Genomic DNA, 20,586 nt, shown 5'->3' with positions numbered 1-20,586 from the left:
CTAATTACAAAATTAATTCACAAAGTAATGTCAGAGCACTCTGTTAGCAAGTGTTATAAACACTTGTTTTGTAACCTTTTGCTTATGAATTCCCCAAGGTTAGAGTTGACAATGAACTGATTGGGGACGTTTTAGTCCATCAACAAAGTTAGGTGTCAGATCCATGTGTGTCTAACATAACCCCAGGCCTAACCTGAGCCCACTGTGGGTAGAACAGATTGCACTCAATCATGGCTGCTTTCCACAGTGTGGCTGCACTTGCAAAGCTCTCCGTAACAGAGCTGAACGTTTAATTGGAGTGTCCCTTGGTTCTAAATGTGCCTTTCATGTTCAACCCCAGCATAACACTATGCTGAAGCAGTCAAGATTACATTTAATTAGGATAGGCGTCCTATGCCTTTTGGGAAGATAAAAATGAACATTGGTCCTCTCTGAGAGTCTGATGTAAGCTGTGAATTGTGCCAAGGAGTCTTTCCCCTCTCACAGATTCCATTGCTAGACTCTGTCACCGCCGAAAGTTAAAAACTGAGCCACACGTTGATATTTGTGCAAGCATTCAAAGATTTTACTTGGGAGATTTATTGGAACAGCATCATTGGTTTGGGTGACAATTTGAGAGCTCTGAGACCTTGAGGTGGAGTGTTCTTAAACTCTCTGGTATGTCCGAGTACAGGTGACATTATTCACTGCACTTTCCTAAAGGATAGAAAATGGAATATTTCAGTAAAGCGACCAAACTGACATCTAGAAAATATTAACTAAGTGCTGTCCACATGCGACAATTTGGAAAGAGACCTTATTAGATTATATGGATAGGTACTGCTTATATACATGTTATGCATATTGGGTCTATAGGTATGGAATTTGCAATTATATTTTCAGAGACATGAAAAAGAAGGAAATAGTTTGGAATCTGAGGCTCTTATTTAAGTATTTTATGGCTCTACATTGAAGCATCTTTGCAGTCTTATGCACTGCCCAGTTTTTTAAAAAGTACTAACTTACACAAATGTAACCTTGCATGGGTTTGACAGACAAATTCACATGGTGTTCAGTTCTCTCAGGAAGCCCTCTGAGGAGGTACTGTGTACCACTTAAGGAATTCGGCGTCATAAGGAGGTGAATGACTTGCCCAGAATTCTGATTCACAGAGATAAAACCTTGGAGTCTGAATCTAGCGTTCTTCTCCATGAACTACACATTAGTTGCTACTATTGAACCCATTGTTTGCCTATTAGCTAATGTTACGAGAAGCTATAGACTAAATCCTGCCCTTTCAGTAAAATAATTAAATATTCACAAAGAAAAATTCAACCTTTCTTAGAGAAAGAAAAATGTTGCGTCTTGAGAGTGAGGAGAGCACTTTTTTTTTTTTGTTTTCCTTAGTGCGGTTTGCATCTTTCTGTTGAACTACATTACATTACCTCAGAGGTTACCAGAGATAGCTTTGTTTCTTTTCTTTTCTTTCATTTTGGTGTGGTAGAGTCTAGGTTAAGAATCAGACCTGGCTTCCCTCCCCTCTGTAGAAGAGGGAAGGGTGACCTGGAAAGTCTTCCTGAAGGGAGGAGAAAGGACTGAAAAGGAGGCAGGGGAGGGAAAGGGTGAGGTGAGATAGGGTGGAGTGGGATGGAAAATTGGCATTGAGTGACTGAGCTCTAATCCTAACACTCCACACTTTCTAGCTTTCTCTGTGTAGCTAAGTTAGTGAATGAATCTGTTTCCTGAACTCTTAGACAGGACAGTGTGCCTTACCTCACGGGATTAGTGTGAGGATTTCGTCAATGATAACGTGGGAATGTGTAGAAACACACCCTTGCCCTGACTTGTTGGTACTGATCCGTACACTAGAACCACCTCAGCACTTCAGCTCCACACCTTTCTAACTTAAGACTTTCTTTTCTCCTACAAAGTGACAAATCCGGCAAGCCGCGGGGCAGAGGAGCACAACCTTCTGTCAGTGTTGAAACCCTGACTGCACAAGTGTTCACGTGTGAGTGGGAGGTGAGGGCACACACTATTTTTTAAATTCTTTTTAGAGCTTCAACGTCTCAATCCAAACAAGTTTCAAATTCTTAGGAAGATATGGTTATCTGCAAATGTTTCCTTTCAACTCTTGTAAGAGAAAAGAAGCCAGGGGCATTTTCTAGCTTTAGGGCAGGCACATGGGTACTTTTCTGGTAGATGAGGAAACGCCAGAGCACTTACCACCACCATCTTCCCGTCCACCAGCCTCCTGCGGATCGTGGCTTCTTTGCCATCCCAGTCCTGAACTTGAACCAAGGAGTCGTTATCTAAGACTACTGTACTCTGTAAAACAGAACCAAAGTTAGGTTGACGCATAGGAACCCTGATGTCTTAGAAGGTGTTTCATTCTAAGGTGACTTTGAGGATTTAAGGTTTTTTAGTTTTGTTTTTTTTGTTGTTGTTGGTTTTTTGTTGTTGTTGTTTTTTTTTTTTTTGGTTAGATGATTCTTTTGGGGAGAGGAATATTTTAAGAACTTTTTCTTTTAAATACTTATTTATTTATTACATATAAGTACACTGTCTCTGTCTTCAGACACACCAGAAGAGGGCATCAGATCCCATTACAGATGGCTGTGAGCCATAATGTGGTTGCTGGGAATTGAACTCAGGACCTCTGGGAGCAGCCAGTGCTCTTAACCACTGAGCCATCTCCTAAGCAACAACTTAAGGAAAACTTTATCTTTTACAGTTTAGAGAAGGTCTTATTGTTATGCATCGCAAGTAAGTGTCCTTTACAACCACAGGAGACTAGTTCACTGTCCCAGTGAGGCTGAAAGGAGAAAAGCCCCCTTTCTGATTCTCACCGGACAGCATCCCCCCAAGGTTGCTTTGTCTGTGCTATCTGCTCTTGCTTCTTTAGTCTCTCTTTACAATTTTATCACAGATAGCTGAGATCCCTTTATTAATTGTTTCAGTAAAAATTCTTTCAATTTACATGTACCGGCATTTGAAGTCTCACACTTATTAAACCTTTGTCAAAAGGGTGTAATATTACCCTTAGCAGAGATCAACTGAGGGCATTAACTCAAGAAAGAAAGAAAAAAAGAATTTGCTGATAAACTCTTATATAGCAACCACTGGGTGCTGGGAAACAGATGAAAAACTATCTTGAGATGATACAATCTACTATGGAGAAACTGATGACACACAATTAATAAAATACAGGCAAAGTATATAATATAAATAAATGCATTTCACTTGGAGGTATGAGATACAATTAAAAATTATGTGTGCCACTTTCTAGCCATGAATGAAGAGTCTGGAGCCTCTTTCTTTACCTTGTTCACTGAGGACACCAGGCTTGTAATGGTGCAGTTGCAAGAACAAGGTGTTTAGACCTCCTTTGGCCTGGGTCCTTGGAGATTAAAAGCCACAAAACTCTAACTCTCTCTCTCTCTCTCTCTCCCTCCCTCCCTGCCTCCCTTCTTCCCTCTCTCTCTGTCTCTAACACACACACACACACACACACACACACACACACACACGCACGCACGCACGCACGCACGCACGCACGCACGCACAATTTCCTCATCTCCACCCCCAACACTTCATACGTATTCTGAGTTACAATAATTCTCTGTTGTTTTTAGCCTTTAAGAGCCTTAGGCTCATTTGTCACAGGATCATAACCTCACTGATATCAGCTAATACAAACTGTGCTTATTGTAAAATTCCACGTGAGAAATGAAAGGGAGCACTTTCGTTTCTGAGAGGGTTGAATACCAGTTTCGGTAGATCGCTCTCCAAATGTGGTCCACTGAGGACCAGTGCCGGACTAATTCAGTGTCTTGTATGCATTTTCAGGTGCCCACCCAAGAATTTGTCTCCCACCCAGGGGCAAATGTACCTGGCCAACTTCTCAGGACCTAGAGCCACCTCAGAAGAATCTTAAGGAGGAATGGTCTTGATCAGTTTGGCCTGTTGGTACGTCTGGGGGGTTACCCTGATGGTTAACTGATGCAGGAAGCCCCAGCCTCCCTTGTATGGTATCATTCTCTGTGCTGAGAGATACCTGGGTGGGGGGAGGCTGAACGGTGTAAGGAACAACAACACCTACTACAGAAAAAGCAGGCGAGGATGTGTTTGTTTTCTCTCTGCTCTGGACTGCGGCTGTGATGCGATTAGCCGCATGACTTCCTGCCTTGACATCCCTGAAGTGATGAACCCCGACATGGAATGGTGAGTGAAATAAACCCTTTCTTCTCTGAGTTTCTTCTTGTCAGGGTGTTCAACTTGTTGGCAGAAATGAAACTAGAACAAGTAATAGAATACATTTCACACTTCCAAGGGAGAGAATGCAAGAATCCGAAGGGATCATAATGCTTATTTGCTTTCGAGATCTCCAGGCTTAGTGTTAGTGTTGAGGCAAAAGTTTGTCTAGGAGCCCCTTGAAATGAGTGTTGGCTGTTGCTGCCTAGTAAACCTCTCTAATTAACATCCACACGCAGGTTCTGGAAGGTCCTGTGCAGGCCTCACCTTGCTTTTTCGGCCACCTGGTGTGATTTCCTCAAACTCCTCTCCCAGCTTGAAGGAAATCTCCTTGTTCTTAAAGATGCTTTTGGTTTTGATGGTGATCCGATCTCCGTCTGTGCTGATGGTCACTACAGGCCTTGCCAGACAGCCTAGCTTCCTGATGGCTCTTCCTGCGCCTGGGAGGAGGGTGACAGGCAAATAGTTACGTCTGTTGTCGACTTCAAGGACTCCTTCTGTTTGCACAGCTCTTCCCCAAGGAGGAGGTTTCTGCAGTAGGCAGGCTTCATCCTATATGAATTCAAATATCTATTTTTCGCATTTACTTATCTGTGTGTGGTATTGTGTTCATGTGTTTGGGTTGTAATCTATTTAATGTCATTATTTTATTATTTAAAAAATTGCAAATAAATAAAAACATTATACATCGAAACTTACCAGACACAAAGTTTTATGCAACTCAGTACTATAAGACAAATTTACCATTAAATGTACAAATGGCATTGTGTGCATTATAAATGCTGTGCAGCCAACTCTTTATAGATAGGGGCTTAAACTTAGAATTAGTTCATTGGATATATTGGTATTCGTTTTTCCTTTCTTCTTATATTTATGTCTTGAGGATTTGAATGTCAGTAAATAAAGATACTTTTCCTGCATGTGCATCTTCTATGAGATGCACATGCCAAAGTTCGTTTTTTTTTTTTCTATCCCCATTGAAGACTGATGCATTTCTATTTTTGCTGCTGTAAATAATGCTTCAGTGAACTGCCTTGTGCACACAGTTTTTGGTAGTCCATGTAGGAATGCTTTCAACAGAAATAGAATGCCATGGGAAGCAATATCTAAGGTAGAGTCTAGCACGTGACTTGGGGGAATGTTGTAATGAGTTTCTTCTGCTTCCTGTTTCACCGCATATATCAGGTTGGATAATAGCTTCCAAATTATTCATGTCCTAATTTCCAGACCCTGTGGATATTACCTCACCTGCTGAGGGAACTCACGAGGTGTGCAGCTCAGAGATTATGAGGAGGTTATCCTGGATGGTGAAAGAACCCTCTGTAACCATGGTACACCCATAAGAGAATGGAGGCATTGGAGAGATGGCTCAGAGGGGAAAGAAAGGCCTTGTGTCCTAAATCCCATACCAGAACATACACAACATGGAATGAAAAACCAAGATTGCACAGAGATGTCCTCTGACCTCTACACCACACCTTGACACATGTGTACGTGCGTGTGCGCGCACACACACACACACACACACATGCACACCGTGTTCACATACAATAAAACTAATAATGAAAATAATTTTTAAAGGAAAGAGACATTAGATTATAGAAGGGAAAAAGGCAGAGGGAATACAGCAGCAAGTGTAGTGAGGGGGCCGCCCTCCAAGGAGAGCCAGCGTTCATCAGAGGCGAGAAAACGAAAGTCCCTAAACATTAGAGCCGGTGTCTATAAAAACAGTTACAATTTTAAAGTATGTCTTCATCATGAATTATTTACTAAAATAGTTTGTTTAATAAGTGATGTATATGCATTTAGTTTCACTGGGTCCATGGCGATTATACCGACCTCAGTAGTTTGTACAGAACTGCATTTTGGTGGTAAATCAGCCTTTTTTTTTCTATGTGAAAAATTAGAGGGACCATATGACTCTTACTTCACACACATGTCACATGTCACCAAAGTGTCTTTCACGCTGGATATAATGTATACATAAACACTGCTCATGCTACATATAATGTGCACATAAACATGCCTTACCCAATTCCTTCATGTAGTTTTCAAAATTTTCACAAGAAACAGATTTCCATGTTCCTTGAAGCTGGTCCACCATCGCGTCTCATTGAAAACTGCTTCATATGGATGTGTGCATTGGTGTTCCCTGAAATGGGTTTGGAACATGGTTCTAATTCAACTCTGAATACAGAAAACAGGAAGACGACCAGGAGAAAAATTATCTTATATCACAAGACTCCTGTGCCAGGTCTTTGTCCCTCAGGGGTGACCTGTAAAAAGCCACCAGGCTGGCTCACTGGTGCTTCTATATTTTTCTTGATACTTTGAACTAAAAGTCAGAGAGTATGCTTACGTAGTATCTAAGATTTGAAATTTTTGTAGTCAGGGGCCAGGCAGTGGTGGCAAACATCTTTAGCATGTCATGCAAAACCTCCACCAAAAAAAAAGGGGATGGGGCAGAACCACCATTATGTACTGCTGAGCAAAGGACTAACAAGCATGATAGAAAAGGACTGTTTCCCAAGCTTGTGGTCCAACTCCCATCAGCTGGTCTTGCTCCTACAGCACCAGACACTGTTAGTAAGCTCCTTAATACTTGCACTGGCTCAAAATATGTGACCAGAAGTAGGACAGGAAACACAGCAACTAGAGAACAGGACTGCAAACAGCAATCCGAAGGGCAAGCATCCAACCTTCTGTGCCACCAACCTGTGTGGACTTCCCGGTGGGTTCTGAGCGGTGCTTGTCTAAGGTTGGTTTATGGCCATTAAGAAGCATAGGTGTTACAGAATTCCTTAAGACAGGAAAGGTGGCACAGCTTCTGTTTTTCCCATTAAAATGTTCAGTCCTCATCAACTAAAGATAATTAACCAGCCCACAGTTTTTCTAACAATTATTCAACAAACCTAAATGGAGCCACCAGTGTTGTATGCCGAAAAAGACCAGGATACTTTGTGTACACTACTGACTAAATATCCCAGCTATCACGGGAAAGAGACAATAATGTTTTGGTTACTTCTTCTTTCTGAACCTAGGCAACCGGATATCATGGTTAACTTATGTTAATGTATAAACACTGTAAGTTTACGCCTACTCCATATAGTAGCCATGAGTAAGAGATGACCTGGTGGTTCTAAATAGAAGGCATTAAAATTCCCATGCCACTGCCCATGTTAGGTACATATTGTCCCTCCACCATAAGGACAGAGCTCCTTGTATGCTGAAACCTCCCTGAGCAAGACAACGTCACAGGGGAATGATGCTGCCCTGTGTCTGGTAACTTACACGTTTGGAAGACTTAACCATGACTCAGAGTTCAGGCTCTAGCTCCTGACTCCTCTATTCACGAGGCAGTGCCTCAAGTTCAAGCAGGAACTAACCCTCATGGGCAAGGCTGTTTTGTTGCTCCATTGTTCAAGTGATGGATGCCTTCTGATATTCTTTAATAAGAGCCAAACATCTCCGTTCCATTCTGCACCAACCATGCTTGTTTGCAAACCTCCAGTCTATCCTAGCAGAGTCCCAAACAGCCTACGTTACTAGGCTACCTGGTATTGCATCTGTATTCCTGTCCTAAGCCACTGCTCCCTCCACATGAAATAGGTGACAGATACAACTTTGTCTGTGGAAACAATTTCCCTCACTACTTCTTAAGCACCTTTCCAGTACCAAAGTAAATTAATAGCCATTACGACTCGTCCCAACACTGAGCTGGCTAACACATAAAGCGTGCGTGTGCATGCACACACACACACACACACACACACACACACACACACATGCCCTTTAAATTGGCTTATTCCTGTCTCCATATTTTCCCAGGTACCATCTGAGGCTTCTGGTATTGTGATTGGTCACACTGAAGTCAGGGATACTTGTTTACGAGATTACCTTGGGACTTTAGGAGTTACTAAGCTTGATCTCAGACGCACAGGTAACTTATGGTGGACTGCTACACAGGTAACTCTTATGCTGCTGGGCCTGTGTGGGCTGATGACTCTGCACCCGAAGAATCCGTCTCATAATGGGTAGTTCCATCCCTGTTGAGTCCTCTATTTGAGAATTCCATCACTACTTGACTCCAGAACATGGGATTATGTTTTTTAATTAAAAGGCACATATGTCTCTGTTGCTAATGGTGTGACCTTGCCTTGAAACATCAGAAGTCTATCTCGTCCCATACGAACACTGGGCAATTCTATTTTTTTTTCTGTCACTATAATCCAGCATCAGAGGGATAGTCAATCATGGCCCAAGTTGTTACTGTCTCCCCAACTTTCCCCAGATTGTCTTTATGAATGCTGCTCCACTCAAAGCAAGAAGACTTTCAACATAGTCTGGGGAACATTCCTTGATTATATCAATACCTTGAACCAAAGCTTTCTATAGATATGTTAGTAGTAGAGACAAAATACAGTAATTTGTATTTTGGAGAGATGACCTTAAGTGGCCTTGACTAAGCTGGACACCTCAGTCTACAAAAGTAGAAGGACCCTCAATAATGACCAATTTTGAAATTAGTTTTATTGTTTAGCTCTACGTGTGTGTCCATGTGTGGCTGGGTGCAGGTGAGTGCAGATGCCCTCCAGGGCTAGAGCTGCTAGGTCTGTCTGGAGGGTGAGTAGTTGTGAGCCACGTGGCATGGGTGCGAGGAACCGAACTCAGATCCTTTATGGGAGAAGAATCTCTTTTTAACCAATGAGCCATCTCTCGAGCCTCAGAATTATGCTCCGTTGTTTGCTTTTGGTTTTATTTGATGCAAGGTCTCACTATATGACCCTGATGGTCTGAAAATACCTATGCAGACCCAGACTGGCCTTGAGTGCACAGAAATCCCACTGGGATTCACGGACATGCACCACACCCAGTTCATCACCAATGTTAACTCTCCACACTCTGAATTACACATATCTTACCAATGCCTTCAGTACGCTAGCCTCTCCTCCATCATTCCTTCTGACACACACACACACACACACACACACACACACACACACACACACACACACACACGATGCCTACCTACTTCCATCTCACCGGGCTATATCACAGCAGCAGCAGAGGTTAACACAGCCCTGGAACGAAGGTGCAGACGCATACTGTCTGTTCCATGGAAATGCAGATTATGATTAGCTTTTCCAGTCTTTCTTGGTTGGGATACAGAATGGCTAGTCACTGTCTGCAACTGTGCAGTAAGGGGTGTTTATCTGTGCTTGGGAAATAAATACCCACCAAGTACAGCCAGCCATAGTTCTGGTAAGATCTGAGTTCGTAGCAGCCTACGGTCACCCAGGATGTAAGTGGCTTATGTGGCAAGCTAGCACAGTGGATTAAATAAGGTATGTGCTGTACACTGCTTTCTGTGTTTTAGGTCAGCTACAGAGTGGCATGAATATCTGTCACTTGTCTCCATCACCATTACCAAATGCAGTTTTATTTTTGGTTCTGCTAGGAATGAATACAGGAGGCAGACATGCCACCAATGAGCCATCCTCTGAGCCCCCAAATATAACATTATTTGGTCTACTATTATTGCCAGATCAGGAAAACGGGTGAGGTTGGGGAGATGCCGCAATGTGCCCCCTGTTGAGGGAATTATATTCTTGGCTTTGGGCAGTAAAGGGCTGCCATCTGTTCCCACTTCCTTCAGATTCTCTCCATTCCCTTTCTTATCAGTGGGCCAAGCTCCATGGCAACCCTGGAAGAGCAACTGAAACTTTGTGGCTCTGCAGTCCCTCCCATTGGTGCATTTCTAATCACCTCTTAAATGATGTAGCTTCTGGACTCATGGAACATACTCATTTGAGTTTACACACACACACACACACACACACACACACACACACACACTTTCTATAGAAAGATATGGACAGTAGACAGATGCACATTACAGCTTCAAACCACTACAAAGAAGATGGTCAGCATGCAAGAGTTTCCAGCTTTGTGGCATACGGAATCTTGTCTAATCGATGTGAAGTAGAGCTGGGGAAACACTATGTGCACTTTAGTGCCTGCAGAATAAAAGATCCCCACCCTGTTTTCCTTCTCACATGGGGGACTTGAAGGAGACATACAAAATGCCTCCAATGTTACAAAAGAATTTAAAACCGTGCTACATGACCCGTGCTTTCATATGAACGCCTAACAACGTAGAATGAACCTATAGAAGAGGTATTTTTATTGCCCAATTTTTATTGAATTATTGGTTCATAACATTCATAATATTAATCTTATCAACATAAAACATTTTATTTTAACTTTTAAACTATATTTGAAAACTATGTTTGTTGCTGTAAAATTATAAAAAATGCTGTCTTTTTCCCCCACACGAGATCCGGCACCGCAGTGCCCCAAGACATCTGGTGGACATCTTCATCTCAGTCAGCAAAGCGTCTCACTTGCTCTGCTCCATCCCATATCACACTGCTGATGGCTTCTCTCTGGGCCTGGCAACAATCTTTCTACCCATCCAGTTCCCAAGGCAGGTTGCCACCATGCCAGACATATACATCCCAATTCCGTGGCGGCCTAGTGTCTCCAGCCACTTCACACTCTCTTGAACTTAAATCGCCACATAAAAGAACACACAACACAATAACCTCTGATCCAATTGATAATATATAATTGCCCACCTAGACATCAAAGCCCTATATACATCCATCCCTTACAAACATTCATAACAACCTGTAAATGTGCAAAGAGGAATCTTAACATCCGCCTCCATGTTCTCTCCACTGCTTCTCCACCTCCTCCAGTCTCCTCCTCTCTCTAAAACTTTTCTCCCACCCACCCTCGCTTCCCGTCCAATGACAGGCCTCGGTCTGTCTTGTACCTGCCTTCACCTGTATGACATCCTACATGAGTCCATTCAACAAAAAGTTGCATTTCGATTCTTTTAAACATCTATGAGAGCAGAATATCAGTTTATTATATTCCAGAGGATGTAAGACTCCCAAGCCATGTACATTTTCAGACATAATAAATAACATCAAAAATGTAGAGGGACAGTGAAGAGAAAGAATTAGAGAAAAATATCATTTCCTTCCTCTTACTGGGAGTATATGTCTATTTAGTAAGACAGGGATCCTATATAACACCTATAAAAGATCTATTAGCAGTGTGGTATTTGGAAAATTATGATTATTCTACATCAGATTTCTACATTTTCACTACCATTTCTATAAAATGTAAGGCTATTTAAATAATTTGGGGGGCTTATAATGACATCATTTCTCCCTTCTTTTTCATCTTTCCAAACCTTCTCATGTACCATCCCTTCCTCTTTGTTTGTTCATTGTTACAAATGTATGTGTGCATGCTCTAAATACATAAATTCAACCTGCTCGGTCTGCACGATGCTCTGTGTGTGAATTTTTCAAGGCTTCTCTTCCCAGAAGGACTTTTCCCTTCAGCATTCCTTATGTGTCTATAATTTTTTTTGTGTGAAGGCTTGAAGTTTCATGAGCTTTTCCCCATCCATGTCAGCAAGTTTATTCATGTTGTGCTTGTTCAGGTCCTGTTTAAACAGCCATGTTGGTGAAACTATATGGGTGTAACTTCTGACATTTCTTAGAGACATGTTCTCACAGCAAATCCTCTGGTCCTCTGGCTCTTAGTCTTTCTTCCTCTCTTCCACAATGATCCCTGAGCCTTAGGAACAGGAGTAGTCTGGTTTATCAGTTGGAACTGGACTCCACACTCTGCCTTCTAGTTGGTTATGAGTTTCTGCGATGATCTGCATCTGTTTGTTGCAAAGAGAAGTTTCCTTGATGAGGGGTGAGGACTGCATTTAATCTGTGGCTATAGAGACGGATATTTAGAACGTAGTTAGGGGTTGTGCTGGTTACAGGTAAAGTGGTGATTGTAGGTTCTCCTCCAAGATTCATGACTTCAAAACCCTGAGTGGTTTTCTAGGTTTCCAGTACCTTGGCATGATTTTTCTACCTGAATAAATCTAACTAGAGAGCAGTTGGTTTCTGCCACGGTGTGCATGCCACTTCTACACGCTTAGGATTACCATGCTGTGCTGCTGCATGTGGTTTTTAGGCTCCTAACTGGGTAGGACTCTTGGCTGCTCCCCTTCTTTGGAAACTTGCATAGCAACCTCTGTTACCATGAAAGCTCGTCCTTAGGGCCTTTAAGCCCTATGTCTGATGTGTATGGTGTCTTCAGAAAACCTTCTACATCTGGAGGGGGCCAAGGGAAATAGCAACAAGTTGTAATATTTGGGGAGACTTTGTACAACTGTAACAAACAACTCAAATGGGGAGGGGGGCTTCTCAAGCCTGGCATTAGAGCTTTTGTTAAATGATCTGTGGTTCTTGTGGGGGGCATTGTTAGCCCAGAATTAAGTAGGTATTTTTAAGAAAATGTTGGCAAACTGAACCATGTGAGATCCACCCAATAAAATAAGCCTGTGGATGCTGGTAAACTGTATTGGGCTGTGATTTCTTTCTGTCACAGGCTTGCAGCTAATTCAGGCTGGTGCTGGAATCTGCTGCCTGGTGCTTGCTGTGTGTCTCTAAGAAATCCTGTGGTTCAGATGAAGCACAGAGACGTGGAGGCTTCCTGCTGGGATGAATAAAGGACTAGGTGTCTGAGTCAGGAAGCCTGAGGCTTGTGATTCAGACCTGCTGGGTTCCCAAGCTTCAATACCCTGGGTCCCTCCAGGAACCCAGCTGCTGCCTAAGTACTCCCCCCCATGTGTCCCTAAGTGACTCCAACCAACTGTTGTGGGGTAGCAGTGGCTCCAGGGGTTCCCCAGCATGGCTTGCTTTAATGAACTTTCTAAGTCACCCTGTCTTCTTACTCAGAATTTAGGCTTGGGAATATACATTATATTCTAGAGTTACTCCCAGATATGTCTCCAGTGTCTCTCTTGAGAGATGACTCAGGTCCAAGGCCCAGCAATTAGACAACTGTTCTAGACTCCAGCTTATGGGGTGGGGACATGTCTAAGGGTTTTAAGGGTGTGACCCTGGTGATTAGTGTTAATTGTCGCTTCACAATTATGATCACCTGGGAGACAGGACTCTGGGCATGCCCGTGGGGTTATTCTAATGTGGTCACTAGTGTGGGAATTCCTGCTGTACTTACTTGGGCAGGGGATTCGGGGCTTCATGAAATGAGAGAGGCAACTAGAGCACAGCAAGCAGGCTTCTGTAGCGCCTGGTGCCACTGGGCCTTCTCTCATGATGTAATTAGAACTGTGAGCTAAATGAAACCTCTTCCTCAAGTAGCCTTTGTCAGGATATCTTATCCCACAGTAGGACAAACGTTCAGGCACTGATCTAAGTCCAACAGCAATGCCTACGAAGACAAAGGTCCTACTATGGCCTGCTAAATCAAAAATTCTGGGGAAAGGGCCTCAAAACTGGTATTCTCAGCCAGTTGTCTGGGTAATGCTGATGCATGATGAAGTTTGAGATCTCATCCTCCATACTTAGAGTCATTTACAAAGAGAAAACTAGTAACTTTAGAAACTGAGCAGACATCCATCACCTTCCCATGTGACCCATACCTGGCACCGACTGACCTGAAGAGGATGAATTGATTGGCCTCTGTATCTTCCCACTGATCATCCAGAACCCAGACTGTGTCATAATGTAATAGCTGACATGCAAAGAGAAAAGAGGGAATTTCCACATGAGCCTCTGCAAAGTGCCAACGTCGTGACAACGAAAATCTGGGAAAGTGCCACAAAATGGAGGAAACCAGAAAGATGTCACCAAATGGAGCCTATTTGCCAGCCAAGTGCCCTGCCAATCATGAAAAGGGGGCGGGGTTTGAGGAAGTTTGTTCATGAGTTGACAAAACATGGCTGGGAGCTGGGAGTTTCAAATCTACCTCTCAAGTTGAGGCTGTGGGGATTTGGTGGGATAGAGAAGCAGGGTGATGTGAGACTTGGAAAGTGTTGGAGGTAAAGGGTGTTAGGAGCAGGTGCCACTTTTCTTTCCTGAATGAATGCTCAGAGGACAACAATGTTAACATTCTCCGAGGATGGAGACTTGAGCCTCTTACTTTGGAAGGTCGTCTATCAGACACTTGCTCAAGGGAAGGGCCAGTGGCTTTTGCCTATTTGAGCTCCCTCCAACTTCCTCGAAAACAGAGAAAACAAACAAACACACAGGCAAAATTGTGACCTCAGCAAAATTGGTGAAAGTCTTAACTCCACAGTCTCTAAACCATGACCAGGAAGAAGCTAGAGGGTGTATTTGGTTTTTCCCTTGGTTTCAATGACTCTGTTCAAAGCAGGGTCCTGACTTGGGACCTAGAATAGAAAACTACGTGAATGAAAAACAACAAGAACAGCAACAGAGAGGTTAGGGAAGCCTGTACTTACTTGTGTATGTGCTTGACAAATCCACACTAAAACGTGAAATGTTAGCAAATCGAGCCACTGTAGGAAGGCTGTATGGGAACTCTATATTGTGTTTGCAAGTTCCCTTGTAAACTGGAACTCATTCTAATATTTAAAAATTCAAAAAGCAACATGACAAAAATTAAAAATAAAATTCAAGTGTGGTTGATAGACAGCTATACTGGTGTCCCCCAGGAGCTGCTGGCACAGCAGGTGATCAGAAGTAACCCCCAGTTTTCTAAGAATATGCTGCCCATATGAGTCACACATGATAGAAATTAAAAAGTCCCCTCTTTATCATAAACCCAGAATTTATCCCAGTGCCCGTCAGCACTTGAAGCAAGCATCCATTTTGGCTTGACCACTGCAAACTCCCTCAGTTCACCAAGTCAGAGTATCCCCTCTGATGCAGCTCAAATTGTATCTTGTGTTTACAAGACATTTTCTTCCCTAAAATCCTAGGATTTGGATAGCACACATCTGAAATCCCAGCAGTCACAGGGCAAAGGTAGAAGGACCCAGGATTCAAGGCCTTCCTAAATGACACTGTCAGCCCCTATCAAAAATGGTAGAATGCTTGCCCAGAAAAGCAGAGCCCGAGAGTCAGTTCCCTACACCATGTGTCGCTTTTCCTATTCTGTGACCAGAGGACTACAAGAAGCAATCTAAGGGGAGGACGGGCTTATTAGCTCACAACCTAAGGACGGATATAATCCATCATGTGAGGAAGATGTGGCTGCAGGAGCATGAGGCAACAGTGAGGAGACAGGAGAGTAGACAGGAAGCAGGACCAAGCTGATAAACCAGAGACCGGCTTCCAACAGCCCACTTCCTACAGCAGGCTCCAGCCCCTAAGGATTCTACCTCCTTCCAAACATCACCAGTACCTGGGGACCAAGTGTTCAAACACAGGAAACTCCAGGAGACTTTTTACATCTACACCATACCACCCCGCAAAACAGAACAACAGAAAATGACAAAATCTTGCCTTGCCTCTGATCTTTGAGACGATCTCTGTGTTTGAGTAGATGCTCCCTGCCACAGACTTCCCTGTAACTTTAATTTTTTTCAAACTTACTTTTAATGATGGTTCTTAAACACTTTAACCTCCCTTGTAGCCAGCCACCCACCAGAGGTAGTGAAAAAGAAAGGTTATGGGGAGGAAATGGACCTGTTTAGAAAGGTTCCTTGGAACAACTTTGGTCTACGTTGTCTGGAAATTGGCAGTTCAGTTCATAGGTTAGCAGCAGCAGCTCAATCCACTCAAAAACACCTCACAGATACTCCAGGTCTGTACAGTTGGGTTAGCAACAGCAGTGACATGACCTAGCAGGGACAGCCTAGGCTCAGCCTGCGAGTCAGCAGGAGGGACCTGGAGGGACACCAGGAGAAGTTTTCAGCTGTGCCTCTCTCAGGGAAGTGAAGATTAGGGAAGATGAGAGACCCACAAGCGTTGCACAGCTAGCTGTACCAGCAAGCTGAGCTCTGTCTCTGTCCCTCCATCGAGTCCTCTTGCCTCAGCCCAAGTCCATGGAGTCTGGACAAATGCAGCTCAACTACACAGCGTAAGGCAGAGCAATCCATGCATGGTGTTAGCAAAAGAATCATTAGGTGGTTGCTCTCTCCTGTGTCTGCTTCAGTGAAACGATCCTTCAAGAGTCTGCCTTAGTCTTTCCCGTGTCCACTTCAGAAAAACTCTCCTTCACATGTTTACCCCAGCACAACTGAATTTCCAAAGAACCCTCAAGTTTCCACCTCACTTCCCTTTTACAAGTAACCAACTGTGATGGCTGGAATGAAAATGACCCCCATACATTCACGTTTTGGATGCTTGAGCCATAGTTGGTGGAACTGTTTGGAACATTTTTGGAAATGTGGCCTGGTTGGAAGAGGTTTGTCACTGTCCATGGGCTTTGAGGTTTTGAAAGCCCACACCATTCTCAATTAGCTCTGCTTCTTGCCTGTGCATCCAGAGGTGAACATTCAGCTTCTGCTCAGGAGCCATGACTGCTGCCATGCGCCCTGTCACCATGGTCAAGGATGCTAATGGTCTGAAGCTGTCGGCTCAATCATGGTGTCTTATTACAGCAGAGAGATGACTAAGACACCAGCCTGCCTGTTAGATACGACTGCCGGGGAGTCTCCAGCATGCCGGGCTGCTCAGGTTGCAGTGGGGTCTATATTTGAGCCAGCAAGCCAAGTATCACAAGTGAACCTTACCAGTATCTAACCAGTTTGCACTTTATTCCTTTTAATCTTCTCTTTTGAAAAATCTTGTTGCTGATAAACTGGAAAAGGATTTTTCTCACATTATGAACAGTGTATATAGAAAATTAACAGCTTTTACAACATTGATTACTCAAAATAGAGAAAACAAAAGTACAAAAATTTCACAAAGAATAGCAACAATAAAACACCAAGCTGGATGTAGTGGGGGGAGCATTTAGTCCTAGCATCTGAGGGGCTGGAGCAGGAGGATTCAGAGTTTAATACCAGCCTGGCTACATAAACCAAAGAAGGAAGGAAGGAAGGGAGGGAGGAAGGAGACAGAAAAGGGAAAGGGAGAAAAGAAAAAAGGAAAAGAAAGAAAAGAGAGAGCAAGGAAGAAGAGATAAGGGAGAAGAAAGTAAAAGGAGAGGAGAGGAGAGAAGAGGTGAAACGAGACAAGACGAAACGAGACAAGAGAAGAGAAGAGAAGAGAAGGGAAGGGAAGGGAAGGGAAGGGAAGGGAAGGGAAGGGAAGGGAAGGGAAGAGAAGAGAAGAGAAGAGAAGAGAAGAGAAGAGAAGAGAAGAGAAGAGAAGAGAAGAGAAGAGAAGAGAAGAGAGGCTGGCGAGATGCTTCAGGAGTTCAGAACATTTGGTGCTCTTCCAGAGGACCCAGGTTCAGTTCCCAGCACCCATATGATGGCTCACAACTATCTGTACCTCCAGTTCTGGGGGACCTGGCTTCTTCTTAGAGGCACCAGTACACGTAAGGTACACAGACATACCTGCAGGCAGAACACTCATAACATAAGATGATATAAATAATTCTAAAAAGTAATTTTTTTAAAAAGGAAAAAAGTGCCAAACTTGGGAAGAGTAAGATCCCAACTCTGGTGCTAAGGGTGATGGTGAATAGCTTTGACTTTATTACACAGTCTAGGGAGAAAACCTTCACGGTATTCATGGGTGCATAGATACTTTGATGTGGCCTCTCACTTAAGAAACTGCGTTAATAGTTTCACCATCTAACTGAGTAGACACTGTGATGAAATACCCAGCATTAGAAGATGCTGTCATAGGAAGGAGAGCTTTTCTGCCCAGCTTTGGGATCATGAATGAGTTTATGAGCTGAATAACTTTCAGGTGTGGTATTGTATCAACCAAGAAATCAGAGATGAATGATGGCGTTCCAGGAGCGAATGCTTGTGATCCTTCTTCAGCAGGTCCAGGCCATGTCGGCGAATACACTGCCTCATACTTCATTCATAGTGACAAGTCCCAAGGCAGAAAACCAGTTAGTCCCAGGTGCAGCTCAAATCAGACTGAAGATCAGACTGAAGGTGATCGAGTGTTATTTTGAAATTAATTTAGAATGTTACAGGTGATTGATCAAGAATTGTCTTTAGAGGATACCTAAATCTAAATATTAGCAATCTTGAGAAGAAAAGGGATGAGTTCATTCATTTCTTTTTTTATGTGTGCTGATAGGAATTGAATCCAGGACCTCAAGCCTTTCAAAAAAAAAAAAGCTTCTACCACTGAACCCTATGTCCAGCCCTCATATATATATAATGGTTGTGGATAAACTACAATAAATTGTTGGTGGAAATTTTTAGATGATGGGGTTTGGGGTAAGCCTTCCTTCCTTCCTATCTTTCTACTGTCTAATCGTTTCACTGTATCTGAAAGTACACTGTAGTTACAAAAATAAATTCTATCTTTGAAGGAAATTATATTCAGTAAGGTTCAGGAAGGACTGATAGGAAATGAGAGTTTACAACAGAGCTTGTTTTAAAGTGCCCTTCCAAGAAAGTAGACCATGAAAAATCAATTTGAAGTTGTGTGTGTTCGTGGTAAAGTGCTTACCTGGCAGGCAGGAGGCCTTGGATTCAACCCTTAGCACAGACAATAGGCAAGGATTGTAAAATAAAAGGAAATGTAAGTATGGTCTGAGTAGGCAGAGGGAGGTTAACTAATGCATGTAGTAGAAGCAAACTGTGGTGACATGTTCGCCATCCCAGGAAGGCAGAGAAAAAGGATCATGAGTTCAAGGCCAGCCTGGGTTACATAGTGGGATCTTGCCCCCAAAATAAGAAGTGTCCAGTAGAAAGGTGGAAAAAGCATAGGAAACAAACACCCAGTTTTTAGAAAGAAAAAGAAGATCTAGAGGTCTGGAATAAATGAGAGTAGTTCTATGGGTACCATGTGAAGCAGGAAGAGTGGGCTGGCCCCAAACCCATGTACATATGGGCAACACTATTGGGACTCAGTGTGCATGTGTGTGTGTGTGTGTGTGTGTGTGTGTGTGTGTGTGTGTGTGTGCGCGCGCGTGCGTGCGTGTGCATGACTGTGATGTACATCATAGAAGAAGGGGACATGAATCTGAGAAGTGGCGGGGAGGGGGATCATGGGAGGAGTTGGAGGGAGTAAAAGGGTAGAAATACTGTAATACAGTTTATTTGTGTATGGAATTTGCAAAAAAACAATAGTTCATGAATATAAAGAAATAAACAAACACCATTGTAAAAAAAAAAAAAAGCAGGCACATAACTCTGGGGGAACCTGTTAGCACATAGGGAGGCATAAGAACGGAGAAAGCAGGCTGAAATGGAGACTCATTTAGTTTCTTAGGGCTGCTGTGACAAGTCTACCCGGAATGATGGCTTCCTACATCAGATAGCTTTCACAGTTTGGGATCTAGAAATCCCAAACAGGTGTCATCAGGGACATTTTTGAGGCTTTAAGGTAGAACCCTCTGTGGTCGTCTCAGTAAAAGCGACCCCCATAGGCTCTCAATAAAAGTGACCCCAATAGGCTCATGTGTTTGGATGCTTAGTCATCAAGGAGTGTCACTACTGCAGAGGGATTAGAAAGTGTGGCCTTGTTAGAGGACTTGTGTCACTCGGGGTGGGCTTTGAGGTTTCAAAAACTCAAGCCAGGCCCAGTGTGACTTTCTCTTCCTGCTGCCTTCGGATTCAGATGTAGATCTCAGCTACTTCTCCAGCACCATGCCTGCCTGTGTGCTGCCACACTTTCTGCCATGATGATAATGCACTAAGCCTCTGAACTGTAAGCCAGCCCCAAATAAGTGCTTTCCTTTGTAAGAGTTGCCATGGTCATGGCGTCTCTTCACAGGAGTAGAACACTTAGAAGCCTCCCTTCCTTTTTCAGATTCTAGTTTGCCTTGATGGGTGACTGCTTTGCTCCCAGATCTGCTCAGCTTCACATGGACTTCTCTTTGTGTGTGTGTGTGTGTGTGTGTGTTGGGGGAGTCTATTAAAAGAAACCTTGTTAGGGAGATGGCAATGCGGCTCAGTGGCTAAAAGAACAGGCTGTTAAACCTGATAAGCTGAGTCCTCTCCATGTGTCCACATGACAGGAGAGGCTGACTTCCACAAATGTCCCCTGACAACGCTGCACACATGTGCACATACGCCACACACAAAATTTCAACCAATTGTTTTGAAAGAAAACTTTTAATTGGATTTGGGGTCCATCTGGGAAATCCAAGAGTATATCTTATTGAGATTCTTACCTCTATCTGCAAAGAACCTTTTTCCAATAACAGTACATGCCCATGTTTCAGAGTGGAATATGGGCACATATTCAGTGTGGAGTGTGTCCCTTCAACTCATCATGGGAACAAGGTGGTCAGGAACTTGTGAGGACTGTCAAAAGCAGACAGGGCCTCTTTGTCTGCCTCAGACCATGAGAGGTGCACTCTGAAGGTTAACTAGAGAAAGACTGTTGGACTCTGTGTGATGCACCTTTATCTGGATTC

The 20,586-nt window shown here is 43.3% G+C and overlaps 1 protein-coding gene across 2 annotated transcripts; it reads right to left on the bottom strand.

Annotated features, from left to right (window-relative positions):
- Nucleotides 1–543: 543 nt before the first annotated feature.
- Nucleotides 544–15,971, bottom strand: Fabp12 (fatty acid binding protein 12). Of its 2 annotated transcripts, none has more exons than XM_006232145.5 (5): nucleotides 8,131–8,274; nucleotides 6,265–6,385; nucleotides 4,501–4,673; nucleotides 2,206–2,307; nucleotides 544–696 (listed from the first exon to the last, which is right to left on the bottom strand). In XM_006232145.5, exons 2-5 carry the CDS (start codon nucleotides 6,335–6,337, stop codon nucleotides 646–648), a joined length of 399 nt encoding a protein of 132 aa, XP_006232207.1. In that variant the 5' UTR covers nucleotides 6,338–6,385; nucleotides 8,131–8,274; the 3' UTR covers nucleotides 544–645. The 2 variants fall into 2 exon arrangements, with proteins under 2 accessions (XP_006232207.1, NP_001128086.1); NM_001134614.1 differs by lacking the exon at nucleotides 8,131–8,274 and adding an exon at nucleotides 15,771–15,971 and having other exon boundaries at nucleotides 547–696.
- Between the last annotated feature and the right edge of the window lie 4,615 nt (nucleotides 15,972–20,586).

Source organism: Rattus norvegicus, chromosome 2 (genome assembly GCF_036323735.1).
Source record: "Rattus norvegicus strain BN/NHsdMcwi chromosome 2, GRCr8, whole genome shotgun sequence".
NCBI lineage: Eukaryota > Metazoa > Chordata > Mammalia > Rodentia > Muridae > Rattus > Rattus norvegicus.
Note: the sequence above shows the minus strand (reverse complement) of the source record. Positions and strands in the feature narration are given on the sequence as shown.

What these genes read in the sequence shown, in the direction of transcription:
- Fabp12 (NM_001134614.1), bottom strand. Translation starts at nt 6,337, where the DNA reads ATGGTGGACCAGCTTCAAGGAACATGGAAATCTGTTTCTTGTGAAAAT. An exon ending in AAACTACATGAAGGAATTGG is followed by an intron (nt 4,674 to 6,264) that starts GTAAGGCATGTT and finishes CCCTCCTCCCAG; the next exon opens with GCGCAGGAAGAGCCATCAGG. An exon ending in CAGGTGGCCGAAAAAGCAAG is followed by an intron (nt 2,308 to 4,500) that starts GTGAGGCCTGCA and finishes TCTGTTTTACAG; the next exon opens with AGTACAGTAGTCTTAGATAA.